General features: G+C 38.7%; 1 protein-coding gene across 2 annotated transcripts; it reads right to left on the reverse strand.

Annotated features, from left to right (window-relative positions):
- Positions 1-339: 339 nt before the first annotated feature.
- PGF (placental growth factor) lies at positions 340-13,016 on the reverse strand. Of its 2 annotated transcripts, XM_026705240.2 has the most exons (7): positions 12,622-13,016; positions 7,986-8,028; positions 6,323-6,519; positions 4,726-4,802; positions 2,535-2,564; positions 2,377-2,444; positions 340-716 (listed from the first exon to the last, which is right to left on the reverse strand). In XM_026705240.2, the coding sequence occupies exons 1-6, from the start codon at positions 12,676-12,678 to the stop codon at positions 2,384-2,386; spliced, it is 465 nt and encodes a 154-aa protein (XP_026561025.1). In that variant the 5' UTR covers positions 12,679-13,016; the 3' UTR covers positions 340-716; positions 2,377-2,383. The 2 variants fall into 2 exon arrangements, with proteins under 2 accessions (XP_026561025.1, XP_026561034.1); XM_026705249.2 differs by lacking the exon at positions 2,377-2,444 and having other exon boundaries at positions 12,622-12,954.
- Positions 13,017-13,442: the final 426 nt, after the last annotated feature.

Consider the following 13,442-nt stretch of genomic DNA (forward strand, 5'->3'; position numbering starts at 1 on the left):
AGCAGGAACTACGTTCTCTGCTCTCATTTCCTTGCCTGGGGCTCTGATTTCTGAAATACTGACTTCTAGAATATTATTTGATAAGGAGTTATAGCTCTTATTTATCAAGGTTAACTTGCTGTTTTAGACATGTTTTATAGGAAGGCGTGTTCTCTGGGTATTAGCCCTGGTGAAAAACAAGACTTAGGATTGGTAAAGTTTAGCTCAAACTTTTCTTCCCTTTCATTTCTCAATTCCCAACTGAGAGACAATATCCAGAAAATATCCAGGAGGAAGTATTCACATTTGTCTTAATAGTTTAAGTTCTCTAAACTCCAAATATTTGAAACATAAACCTGCTGCTGTTTTCTTGTATTTCCATTTTACTCTCAATTCTGCAGAAACCAGAGTGAAATATTAGCTTTATGTAGAAAGGGAATGGACTGAGATAAACAGGTCTTCATTTGATCCTGGCAGCAGTCCTCTGATGCAATTATATATATATATATATATAAAAACCATCTCCCTCAGAATGTCCTGACATATTCTCACTGGGATGTCGTCTTTACTCCTCCCTTTTTGCTCTTACTTCAAGTGAGCAAGCTGTTATCAGACCCCTGAATCCATCAGTCAAAATTGTAACTTCAGAGGAATGTTGAAGAGGACTTAGCATTTAAAAAGAGGCATTGCGCACTGCCCTTGGCTGAGAAAGCAACAACTATCATCAAATGGCACACCTGGAAAAAAAGCACAGAAGAGACTCAGCACCAAATAAATAAATATCCAAAGATGTTAACATGTAAAATGGACAGCTAGAACTACATTTCCTACTCTATGTGCAAACTCTGGTTTCTGCTCTGCTGTAATAAATACATTATAACAGAAGGTGAAATTTATGCTAATACCACTATCTACATTAAAAACCTAAAATAAAAACCCAGATACAGAAAATAAAATAACATTCCGCTGGGTGTAAAACCTCCATGAATTTCTCCTATTGGCTGAATTCTTCTTTAAGCTGCAAACATTAGTTTATTATTCCAAGCTAAACTTGTAAGGAATATATTGAGGTTCAGTCTTAAAATACTGTAGCACAATGCTTTTATGTTGACAATCTCAAAACAGAATTATTTTTCCCCTTCAAAAGAACAAGGCAAAATTATTAGCCATAGGATATGGCAATTATAGGTAGTCTTTGACATGCAACCACAATCTTGGTCATTGAACAAAGTGATTGTTAAGTAAATAGCCCATATGACTACTTCATTCAATGACCACAATCCTGGCTCTTCCAGTTGTGATCATTAATAATTATGTGAATTGTTACACATATGGAGTGAAAGAACTGCCTAGAATAGGATAGGATAGGATAGCATAGAATTCTTTATTGGTCAAGTGTGGTTGGACATGCAAGGAATTTGTCTTGGTGCAAATACTCTCAATATACATAAAAGAAAAGATACATTCTTCAAGAATCATAAGGTACAAGACTTAATGATAGTCATAGGGTACAATAAGCAATCAAATCATACTAGGAAACAGTCAATACAACTGAAGGAAGGGAACTCCTGGGATGTAGAAATGGAGTCCGAAGATTTCCCCTCCCACTTGTGCATGGAAAGGAACTCCTGCACTGGGCTGGAGAAGCAAAGATCCTAAATATTCAAGCTTCATTTCTCCAGCTAGCCACATGAGTTCTCCTCTTCACTGGAAGAACATTTCTATGCTGAGCTGGGAAAACAAAATGTGGATCTTTGGAATCTGAGCTTTCTTTCTCGAGCCAAGCACAGATCTGAGCTCCGTTCCTGAACTCTGCCACAGGCAGATCCTGAAGAATTAAGTTTCATTTCTCTTGCCCAGCATTGGAATTCCCCCTCCTCTCTGTGCATTGACCTTCATTGGTTCTGCACCTTCCTTAAAAGTAATTGTCTTTAAATTAGGCTATTCCCTTTTTAAAAAGAATTTGGTGGCAGGTGTCACTAAACGTGGGTTTAGCACCACTTTTATGCTCACATGCTCATTGGCTGCTATGGCCCTAAACTAATAGCCACTCATTCAGATCGTTTGACAGAAACATTATCTAAGTAGCCATGAAAAAAAAAAAGAACACAGCAAAGAAAAACTATGGCTGTCTACTCAGATACTTACAATCACCCCGTCCCAAAATCAAAATCAGGGAATGGGGAAATGGGTGCAACTGAATCCACACTGACGCAATACTTATTTATAAAGTAAGATGAGATTTCCAGACCAAGATTCCCCCCACCCCCGCCCGCCACCCCACTGGCTTTGCATGATCCAGAAGCCAAATCAGGTACTGATGGAAGGAAAGATAGTCTCTGCTTATGACTCTTACACCATAGTATTCTTTTTCCTCTCCCTGCTGTTGATACTCACATGGAGATCAATTTTTGGGTCTCTGCTTTTCCCGCTTCTTCTTGCTGCGTCCCTTGAGTCTCCTCCTCCTTTTGGAGGAAAGGTGGGGAAAAGAGTGGATGGGAGATAAGACATTGCAGAGAGTCCCAGCCTCCAGAATCTTTACTAATGCTACTTACCTCCCTGACTTCAGAGCATCTTGTCGGGGCCTGGGGGAAAAGAATTAGTCACTTTTAGTTTATGGTGGTGTCTGCTCCACGCATATACAGAGCACCTTGGAGATGTGATGCTACACACCCAGCCAAGGGAAAAGGTAGATTCCCTAAAAGAGTGTCCCATAGTCTGTGCTCCTTAAATATAGTTCATGCTATACTGACTTTATCGTCATGCTGGCTGTGTGCCAGATGATTCAGAAATCTCCAGAAACTTTGATGATGGCAACAGTGGACAGAAAGGCTGAACTCTAGCACAGAAATGGGGAAGCTTTTGACATTTTCTAAGACCAGAACTACAATAACACTTTTTCATAAGCAGGAAGGGAGAGAAAAAGAATTAGGGCAGGATCTGGAAGAGGGAGGAGACTGCCTGGAATTAAAAAGAATCTAAAGTAAAACTTCAACAAGACTTCTAAAAGATACATTTTAACTGAAACTTTGCAACTAAATAGTAACCTCAGGAAGAGAAAGTGAAAAAAAAAGAGCAAAAAAGAAACAGCTTGCGTGTATTTGGATTATTTGGTGATCTTTGGATTCTTGGTTATTATATTTGAATGACTAAAATCAATCGGGTGGTTGTTTAAAAATTTATACAATGGCACCACTTCTGGATGAATTGAAAATGGAACTTAAAAAGTACAAAGAAGATGCACAAGAAGGGAAGGGTTCTTTTGGCTTCGTTTTTCAATTCTTAGAAATGGAGATTTGGAACTATGAGAAACAACAAGAAAAGACTGCAAAACAAGAAGACTGGAACAAAGAAGAAGCCATCTTTAATGAACAAGTAACTCTATGTGGTGAAGAAAAAGGAAAGAGGGGAAAGAGAATGGAGAATTTAAGACTTAAAAAAACAACCAAAGAAAAGAAAAATAATTCAAAAAATAAGTATAATACTGGAAAGCAACAGAAAAGCGGAATACAGAAGAGAGAAATAGAGGTAGAGAGGCAAGGGGGTAAAAAGGGGAAGAGAAGAAGAGAGGGAAGAAGGAAAGGAAAAGAAGTTACAAAGGACCGGAGCAAGATACAGAGAAACAGGACCTATTTAGAGATAATGGGTGAAAATCTAACTGAAAAAGGGATTCTGTAAAGGTACATAAGATTGTATTGTTATATTAGTAATAGAATTAACTTTAGAAAATTGGAAACAACGTATGATTAAAATGAGGGATAAAATAGTGTAATTTAGTGAAATGTTTGTGAATAAAATAAGTGAAATAAAATAAATGAGAAAATTGAATTAGGAAGGAACAGGAACATTTTAATTAGTTAATGTTTTATAAAATATAAGTGAAGGGGGGGAATTAGCTATGGAAAGCTTATAATTGTTCCCATAGAAGTATGATATTTAATTGAAAAGTAATGTTAAAGATGTTAAGACTTTAATGAATATTAAGATTAATGACAGAATTGAATTGGAATGGAATGTTTTAATTATATACATTTATAATTTTTTCTTTTTTTAAGAAAAGTAGAAAAGTGTATATTTTAAGAATGTACCAAGCAGAATCCGAATGGCAGTTATATATTATATTGAATGTTACAACTTTAGGGAAAAGATATAAAGGCGTCATACTCCAATCAGTAACTACAGGAGAAATTTTGTTTAATGAGAAAAGATAATAGATAATTGAAACAGGACAGACAAAAAATATAAATACAATGATTTGAATTGAGATGAGATAATTAAAATAAAATTGAGAAAATTAAAAGAGGGGAGAAGCTATGCAGAAAATGTAAAATAGTAATAAGATATAGAATAGAATATAAAAATGACCATGAACCTGAATTTGTGCCTGTACGAAGAAATGTAACCTGGGATTACGCTACTTTCAAAAAAAAAATGTTTTATTTGTATTTTTTTTTCTCTTTGTGAAAACTCAAATAAAATTTACAAAAAACAAAACAAAACTTGACCCCGTGGTTCTAAAGTCAGCCATTCTCTAACACAACTCATGTGCCTCCATGTGCATAATGTCATGTGACATTAAGAGGCGATCTGAAGTACCAGTTTCTGAAGCATAATAGCAAAGACCTCAACGAAGAGGCAGACTCTCAAGGAGAAGGGTTTATTAAAAGCCTGCCTTCCCTTGTCCCCTAATTTGGACACTGCAAAGCACCGGATGCACTTACCAAATGCCACAGCAAAGTTGCTCACCTGCATTCACATTTCCTGTGTTCAGTAAATGACAACTCCACGAAGGGTACCTGATTCTCTAGGTTGATCTTCTTGAGCTGAAAGGGTAAAATCTAAGTGATTTGTTGAGCATCTTTATCTCTTTGCACTTCTACCACTTGACCAAAGAGCAGGGTTTTTTTAAGTATGACTCTGTTCCCCAGAGCCATAGATTAACAAAGAACAATCTGTTTTTCTTTCACATCAGAGGGAAGCTTTCTTGGCCACCTGTATCTATTGGCCAGATGAGACAAGTCAAAAACAATGTACGCTTGTAAACAGTGGTATGATGAGAAATATTTAATAACCAGCTGCATTGGCTCCACTGCTACCATTCCACCACAGAACAGCTGATTGGGACAGAAGGCAACAAGGCTCAGCCCTACTTTTATCCCATAAAATTCCAGAAAATTTAATAACCAGCTCTCACAAGCCAATGAGAGCTGGCTTCAGAAACACCACTGCAAGTACTCCATTACATATGGAGCCATGTGATGCATCTGAGCTTTATTTTTAAAAATAGCAATCCAGGAGGAACAATAATAAACAGAATTTGGGCAATGTTGGGAGAGTTGTTTTTCATTTTTTATCATTGCATCAGACTTCCAGGGAAAATAACCACTCTGAAGTTACTGTTTTCCAATGGGGCAAATAGTTATTTAGATAAACAGCTGATATCCCCTTTTAGGCAAGTAGCAGACTCAGGGTAAGCAATTCTTACCATGAGGCAGATAGGACTCACCTATCCATGCCTTCTACAGGCAGTCCTCAATCACCAACTGTTTGTTTAGTAACTGTTCAAAGTTACAACGATTAGAAAAATATACCTACCAATCCTTGCATTTATGTCTGTTGCATTGTCCTGCGGTCATGTGATTGCTATTCAAGTGCTTTGTGACTTGTGTACATTTACGACCATCACAGCACCCCATGATCACAATTTGCAAGCTTCACAACTGGCTTCTAACAAGCAGAATTAATGCAAAAGACAGAAATGAAATTATAAGTCATGGTCATATGTCCTCTTCCTTAAGCACTGCTGCTCTTAATGAGAGAGTTGCTGTTCCCGATCGTAGTTGGTAAGCAATTTTATATAAACAGACACACATATAGTTAAAGTAAAAAGAATACTATACAAATTCATACATAAATGTAATGTGTTACCCAGTGTGGTTCTAAGGCAATTCCTTCATCTGACTCCGTGGCCGAACTGCCTTGTTTCTCTTAAGACAACATTTCTCAACCTCAGCAATCTTAAAATGTGTGGACTTCATCTCCCAGAATTCCTCAGCCAGCATACTAGCTGAGGAATTCTGGGAATTGAAGTATACTATCTAACTGTCCTATACTATGGAGCTGTAGAGTTTTGAAAAGATGGGAAAATAATATACCGCTTTTACTCAAAATATTAAGAACAGTTCCAGTTCTAGGGGAACCTCAGCAGTGGACATTAGCTTCTTGGGAGCAAACTCTGAATTGCATTTACATGAAGCAAACCAGCCTTGACAGCTAACTGCAGAGAAAGTGAGGAAGTGACCCTGTGCTCCAGGATAAATGGAACTACAGTCTTCTCACCTACCTCCATAGTGATATTGGCCATTTCCACTGGGACACATTGCAGTGCCTCATCTCTACAACATCCACAGCAGCGACGCACAGAAACACAGGATGGTTTGAACACGTGCTCCACTTCATGTGGGTATTCTGATACAACACTGACTAGTTTCTCCAATGGCTGGCAGGAGCTGCGATTCCAAACATCAAAAAAGGATACCACTAAAAAACGAAAAGAAGTATGAAAGTAAAGTACTTAGTTGCCTGTTTTGTTTTTTTCATATATCCAATGCTGGAAGTGCATGTAGGAAGCCACTGTGTCTTTCTCTTGCTTGTTTTTCAGACTGCACTAGAATATTGTGCCCAGTTCTTGTCCAAATTTTGACAAGCTGGGAGTGTCTCCAGACAACAGTAATCCAAAAGACAGGGAATCTAAAAGGAAAAATCTTTGCAGAACATTTGGAGCTGGTGTGTAGGTGTGGGCTGGAGAAAAGACTGTGGGGGAGACTTGATAGCTGCTTCAAATGTGTAAAGGATTATTATACAGAAGATGGGACAGAATTTTTCAGAGTTGTTCCAAAGAAGAGGACAAAAATAATGGCCTTAAATTACATGGGTGTAGATTTTAGTCAAACATCTGGAAAAACATTCAATTGGCAAGACTTCCTTCAGAGATGGTAGGGTCTCTGCTGCTGAAAAAGTTTAAACAGAGGCTGGAAAGTCACCTGCTGGGAATACTATAGCAATAGATTCCTGCACTATGCAGGGAATTAAACAAGATGTTCTCCATCATCCCTTACATCTTATGACTCTAGGACGTTCCCTTGCCTCTGTTTTAGTACTGTCTCCCTCGAGGCAAGCAACACATTACTCATATGTATTAGGGATTCAGTGTCCCTTAAAAACAATGCCTACAACCCCACAGGTTAAATTGCAATCATTCTGAGTCCAATCAAAATTCTTCCCAAAATGGTGGAAAAATTGAAAAATTTCAGAGCTTTTATGAGATCTCATTCCTTGACCTCACCCAACATACTTTTTTTTGAAGGGCAAGAATCATTACTCATTGCACAATAATGTCTGCCAAGTAAATAATAACAATACTGGATTTGCATCTACTGAATAGCTACGGTTCTTCAAGATGTTGAACAAAGATCTTTTCCATTAAAACTTCGAACTGTAATCATTAACTGGAAATTATGAACTAATGCAAGATCAGTTATATTAAAAGTAACAGTAAACTGATTCTTTGCAGTTAGCAAGATTTTAAAAATATACAAACAGTATTTGGTGGGAATGTGGAAATTATTGGGTGAAAAATGGAAGACAACCTTGTACTGTGTTCATATTACAAAGAAAACACTAGTTGAATCATAGTGTCTCCCCTTTATTAAATCAATTTCTACAGATTTCAACTATTTCAGTCCTTATAATCTAAGTAAACAAAGTAGTAATTGAAAAATGGAAAGGATAAACTTGTAGGGGATTGTAACATGAGAAGTTACAATCAAGAGTGAAGAGATTCTTAAAAAGGGTGGAGGGTCTTTAAAAGAAATCCAAAGGATAGCATCAGAGCACATAAATAGCCTCCAAGATTCTTCCCATTATAGATTAGACAGACAGACAGACATATATAGTCCAAATCCACACTATAAGAGAAGGTCATGCTTCACATATTTCATACTCACCTGGTCCTTCAGTAGTGCTGTTCTGAAGAACCACATCTTTCATCTGGGAATAAAGGAGAAAAGGGGGAAAGGTAATTTTCCCAATACATTCCAGACCCAAAAAGGTAAAAAGGCTGACATAACATGCCCCACAACCCTTCTCCAAGACATTTGGGAACTGTAACAACCAGACTTTTAATTACAAATGGCTTACTGCTGAGAATCCTGGGAGTAGCAAACTCCATGTCTACAAAACTGAATTCAGAGATATGTGACATTTTTGTTACTGTATTTCATTAAACAAATGATAAGATAAGAGAAGTGTCCACTAACTTCATCTCAGAGTTTGCTAGAGTTCAAACATTCATTCATCCATTAACAACAAAAGTCTGCCTATGGGTTGATAAAAGATCTAAAACTAAAGACAATGCCTTCCAAAGTTTTAGCAAGCTCATTCCAGCAGAGAATGAGTAGGAAGAATGATCATTGTCATACTCTTCTTATATACTTTTAGGTTTTTCATCTTGGGAAGAAATTCATTCTAGCAGCAAACATTTCTCTGAGTACTGGGAATGGATTAAGAAAATAGGATTCAATCGTCCCACAAGCTGAATCCCAACATATCCATGGAAATTGCTTTTTAATACATTATCAAGATCTGAGAAAAAGGTCCTAGACATTTCTAGGGTAGCTGCAAGAGGGTTTCTAAGACTTCGTCTAAGACAAATCAGCTCTTTTCACCTTCAGAATGGAAGACATAAAATACTCTATGGATTTACTGGATGCCTTTTGGTGATTAGTTAAAATATGGATGGGGAGATAGTAGCAAAAGTTGCTAGGTCAGATCACCCTGATTTATTTATTTATTTATTTTTATTTTGGAAATTTTATATAGCATCTACTCGCTCATGGCGACTCTAGGCGGCTTACAGAAAATAAAACACAATATAGAAAAAAATAAAAATAATAAAAAATTATAAAGTAATAATCACCCACCACCCTCCTCAGTGGCAAGACACACTCCTATCAGTCATTTAATGGGCTCCATCCCACTCTGGGTTCCCCAGGCCCACTGGCAAAACCATATCTTCAAGGCCTTCCAAAAGAGTGTCAGAGTTGGAGCCAGTCTAATTTCTGGAGGGATGATGTTCCACAGGCAAGGAGCCACCACAGAGAAAGCCCTTCTTCTAGCCCCTTCTTCTGGATACCTCCTTAGGGTCGGGACCCACAACATTTCTTGCCTCCCCACTCTAGTGGGTTGGGTGGATGTGACCAGCAAGAAATGACCCCTCAGATAACCTGATCCCAAACCATGAAGAACTTTAAAAGTGACCACTGCACCTTAAATTGCACCTGAAAGTAAAGAGGCAACTAATGCAACTCCCATAGGAGTGGTGACACATATGCGCACTGAGATCTGCATAAAACCATGTAGGCTGCTGCATTTTTAATGAACTTCCAGATGCTTTTCAAAGGTAGCCCCATATAGAACATGTTGCAATAGTCCACATGTACAGCAGAATTCTACTTGTGTTTGTAATCTGACTGAATATTCTAAAACTATTTACTGTCTCAAATGCGATGAAGGATGCTGTTCCCTTGCCAGCATAGAAAGAAGTTTTAACTACTAGTCAGATTCGTTTCTGTGTATGCAGTTGTCCTTCATGAGAAACAGCAAAATGTCTTGAGTTCGCCCTGACACATAGTTACATGGAAGAAGAGAAAACTACTACCCAATCAAATCTAGAAGAAAACTTATACATTCAGGAACTGTCATTTCTAATAGTTATCTTGGTATGATTCATGTGATGCTGTTATCCTGTCTTCATGAGAAACAGCAAAATGTCTTGAGTTCGCCCTGACACATACTTACATGGAAGAAGAGAAACTACTACCCAATCAAATATAGAAGAAAACTTATAGATTCAGGAACTGTCATTTCTAATAGTTATCTTGGTATGATTCATTTGATGGTGTTATCCTGTCTTCTTGCAATTCCCAACTTTGTTTTAGAAACACAAGGTGTCAGTCTAACACACAGTTTCCCATGTCTGGCCATTCTAACATTTATATAAGTGGAGAAAGATTTGAAGACTCTTTAATGATTAAATGGAATGGAAGAAAAGAAGCGAAAGGGACAAAATAGAATTAAATGCTAGAGATGCAGCTTGGTAGTCCTAAAATTAGGCATGAAAATAGCAATATGAAAAGAGTATGGTAAAAGAAAAACATACTTTGACTTAACCTCTACATAAAGAAAGGTGAGTTTTTCCCCAAATTTTATTGTCAGTTAATGAATTTGATTGTTAGAACTTTGAAATACTAATTCATAACAATGTTCACTAAGAAATGCTTACATAAGCACAAATACAATTGTATATAATTGAAATTTAATAATTTGATCCCTGCCCTGCATAAAAATGAAAAATGATCAGTCATTTACAGTAAATAACAAAGGTTGACAGCAATAATCCATCACTACCTGTTTTATATAGACATTATTTTGTTTTAGTCAATGAATAAATCTGTAGATTATTTGTATATATTGAGTAGCACTATGAATGGGCTAGCCATCCAGTATTTCTGCTTTTGAAATTTTTTGTAGTCAACTGAAGTTTGACCCAATGAATGATTGTACTGAGCTACTAAAATCTAAGGAGTTTCTACTGGCTAATACTGGATACTACTTTTAGCAGATGGGCTGAATTTATTCCAAACCTGCCTCAGAAACTAATGGATTTTTTTTTTTTTTTTTGCAATCTGATGCTGTCCAGATGCGTTAGATTACAATCTCCATGTTCTCAGTCTCTGGGACCAGGCCGGCTGGAATGTTGGATGTTGTAGTGTAACACCAGAGAGGGTGTTGAGCTAAAGAAAGCCAATCTAGTGTCAAGGAGCAAACCAAGACTAGAAGGCATCCAGCAACAGATTTTTTTTAAGTGTAGTACCAATGAGCAGAAAAACCAGTCACCTCTTCTTTCTCAATTTTTCTTAACTTACTTTTTTCCTTCTTTCTTTCCCTTTTCATATTGTATTAGGCCCGATGTAGAACCCACTAAGAAGGCTCAAACCACGTTACTATCTAGTAGATAGGGCATCAGCTAGAAATGTCAGGGCTGTAAACTGTCCTGAAGAGTAACACTAAAATAATGGCAGCAATGGCAAATCGCTTCTGTATCATTGCCATGAAAACAGCATGGATGTGTCCAGGTCAAGAGTCTAGTTCAACTTGAAAAAAGTTTTATTTTTTTATCATGTCTACTAGGTCAGGGGTCTCCAAGCTTGGCAACTTTAAGCCTGGTAGACTTCAACTCCCAGAATTCCCCAGCCAGCTCCACTCAAGTAACCCTCTTTTATTTTTTAGAGCACTTCTTCCAAATCATTTATGAAGCATATGCCAGCCTATTCCTGAAAACTCTTTACCCTGGGGTGCTTTTAGCGAGACTGTTCTTGACCCCCGTGACCTCATTGCACAGGACTCCCCTGGCTCTAATTGTCTGTGTGTGGACATAACAACTTTAAGTTGTTAAGAGTTAAAAAGAGATACTTCGGGGAGATAGCAAAGCATCAACTGCAGAATAGAAATAACTGAATTTCTCTTTTGAAAAAGCTTGACAAACTTCAATGAAAAGAGAATTCCATGTTCTGCACAGCAATATGGTCCTTGGATTATTGTATGGGTCTGGAACTTGCATTTCACTCTTAAGAAAGTGTAGAGGAGGTTGGAAAATAGAATATCATACTGTATGTTAGAATGATTGAGGCAATTAAAGAACGTTAACAAAACACTACTGAATTTAAACATGAAATTTGGTTCTCCATCCAAGTTGTACCCTTATCTATATTAAAATTACTGTATCAATATTTTCTAAATGGAAAGATGTGTTGGGAATTCCCTCCATCCCTTTCTCCAAGCCCGGTAGATTCTACATCCTGCTCTACCACATCAAAAGTTTTACCCAAGTCCCCAGGTCTGCTGCTCGTCTGCTGCTCTTCAGTGCTGAAGCTCTTACCTTGCAGCTTCTGGGCTGGTGCAGATCTTACCCTTCTTCTATTAAACATTTCTAACCACCTCCTACACAATTAAACATTCAGGTCAGATGATCATGACGATGTGGGGTTTAATTTGTGCCTTGATGTTCTGCTCTTCATCTAGGAAACACTTGCCCGTGTGGCTCCTACAATTCCGAGACCTGAGCAAAACGTCGAGGTCCGTTCCCCTTCCCGTTTGGTTCTTCTCGTTTTAGTAAAGAAAGACAGCACTGATCTCCGGGGATGAATAATAATAATAATGATAATGATAATGATAATGATACTACTACTACTACTACTACTACTACTACTACTACTACTACTACTACTACTAATAATAATAATAATAATAATAATAATAATAATAATAATAATAATAATAATAATAATAATAATAATAATAATAATATCATCGCTTCATCCTCTCCGAGAAGATCAGGGGACACGATCGCAAGCACCACTACGAGACCAAGGAAAGTGACACGGGAGAGTAGCGGATTCGGGCACCACACGCCCAGCAAACACACTGAGGATACGAAATACGAAGCTCCGGCACACATCCACCCCCCAAATCTCCTCCAGAGATCGGGAACGATTAATCAGCCAGTTCCGAAGTTCACCTCACCTGCGCGCCCACCACATGCAGAGCAAGAGCTACCAGAAAACCTCGGAGAAGTTGCATCGCGGCCGCCAGGCTCCTTCCCCGATCAACCACTAGACTATATCCACTGCCGGCTTTCGGATGCTTGTGGGACGCAGCGAAGGCGCCTCTGGCTTCCCGGATCCCCCGCGTCGCTTCCGCCAAGAGGCTCCCCGCGTCTCTGACTCAGGTTCGAATCCCGCTCGCCTCGCTCCGCCCGAGGCTGCAGCGACTGGGGGGAGCGAGAGCGTGGGTCGATCCTGTCGCCCCAGGCAGGGCCATGTGAAGGGTGGCCGCCTTCCTGCTCCTCCCACGGCCCCTGGCACTCCGCCCTGCCGCTGCAGCCCCGGGGATTTCTGGAGGGCGTTTCCGGTGACCCCGCCGGGATCGTTTGGCTGACCTGGCGGACGCGTTGCAAGAGGACTCTGTTGCGGGAAAGCCCGAGTGACTCCGCCGGGAAGGGCCAAGGTTCTGGAGTAACGCCTGCCTACTCCGAGACACGCTCCTTTAGACAGTCCATCTAAGAGAGTTCAAACATCCTTCACTCCCAACACAGAATAACATACACACTGTGTAAATATTGGATGATTAGTTAATTATCCACATTTTAAATAAATGTAATTGTTGTGTTCCATATTTTGTATTTCATTTTCCATACTTCTACATTTAGTTGTATATTTTGTTTATACGTGATAGAGGTCTGAGGGGCTGCCACAGGGAGGAGGGGGTCAAGCTGTTTTCTAAAGCACCTGTAGGCCAGACAAGACATAAGGGATGGAAACTGAACAAGGAGAGATTTAACCTGG

The sequence above is a fragment of the Pseudonaja textilis genome, chromosome 1 (genome assembly GCF_049901715.1).
Source record: "Pseudonaja textilis isolate UNSWEBS1 chromosome 1, rPseTex1.2, whole genome shotgun sequence".
Classification (NCBI taxonomy): Eukaryota; Metazoa; Chordata; class Lepidosauria; order Squamata; family Elapidae; genus Pseudonaja; species Pseudonaja textilis.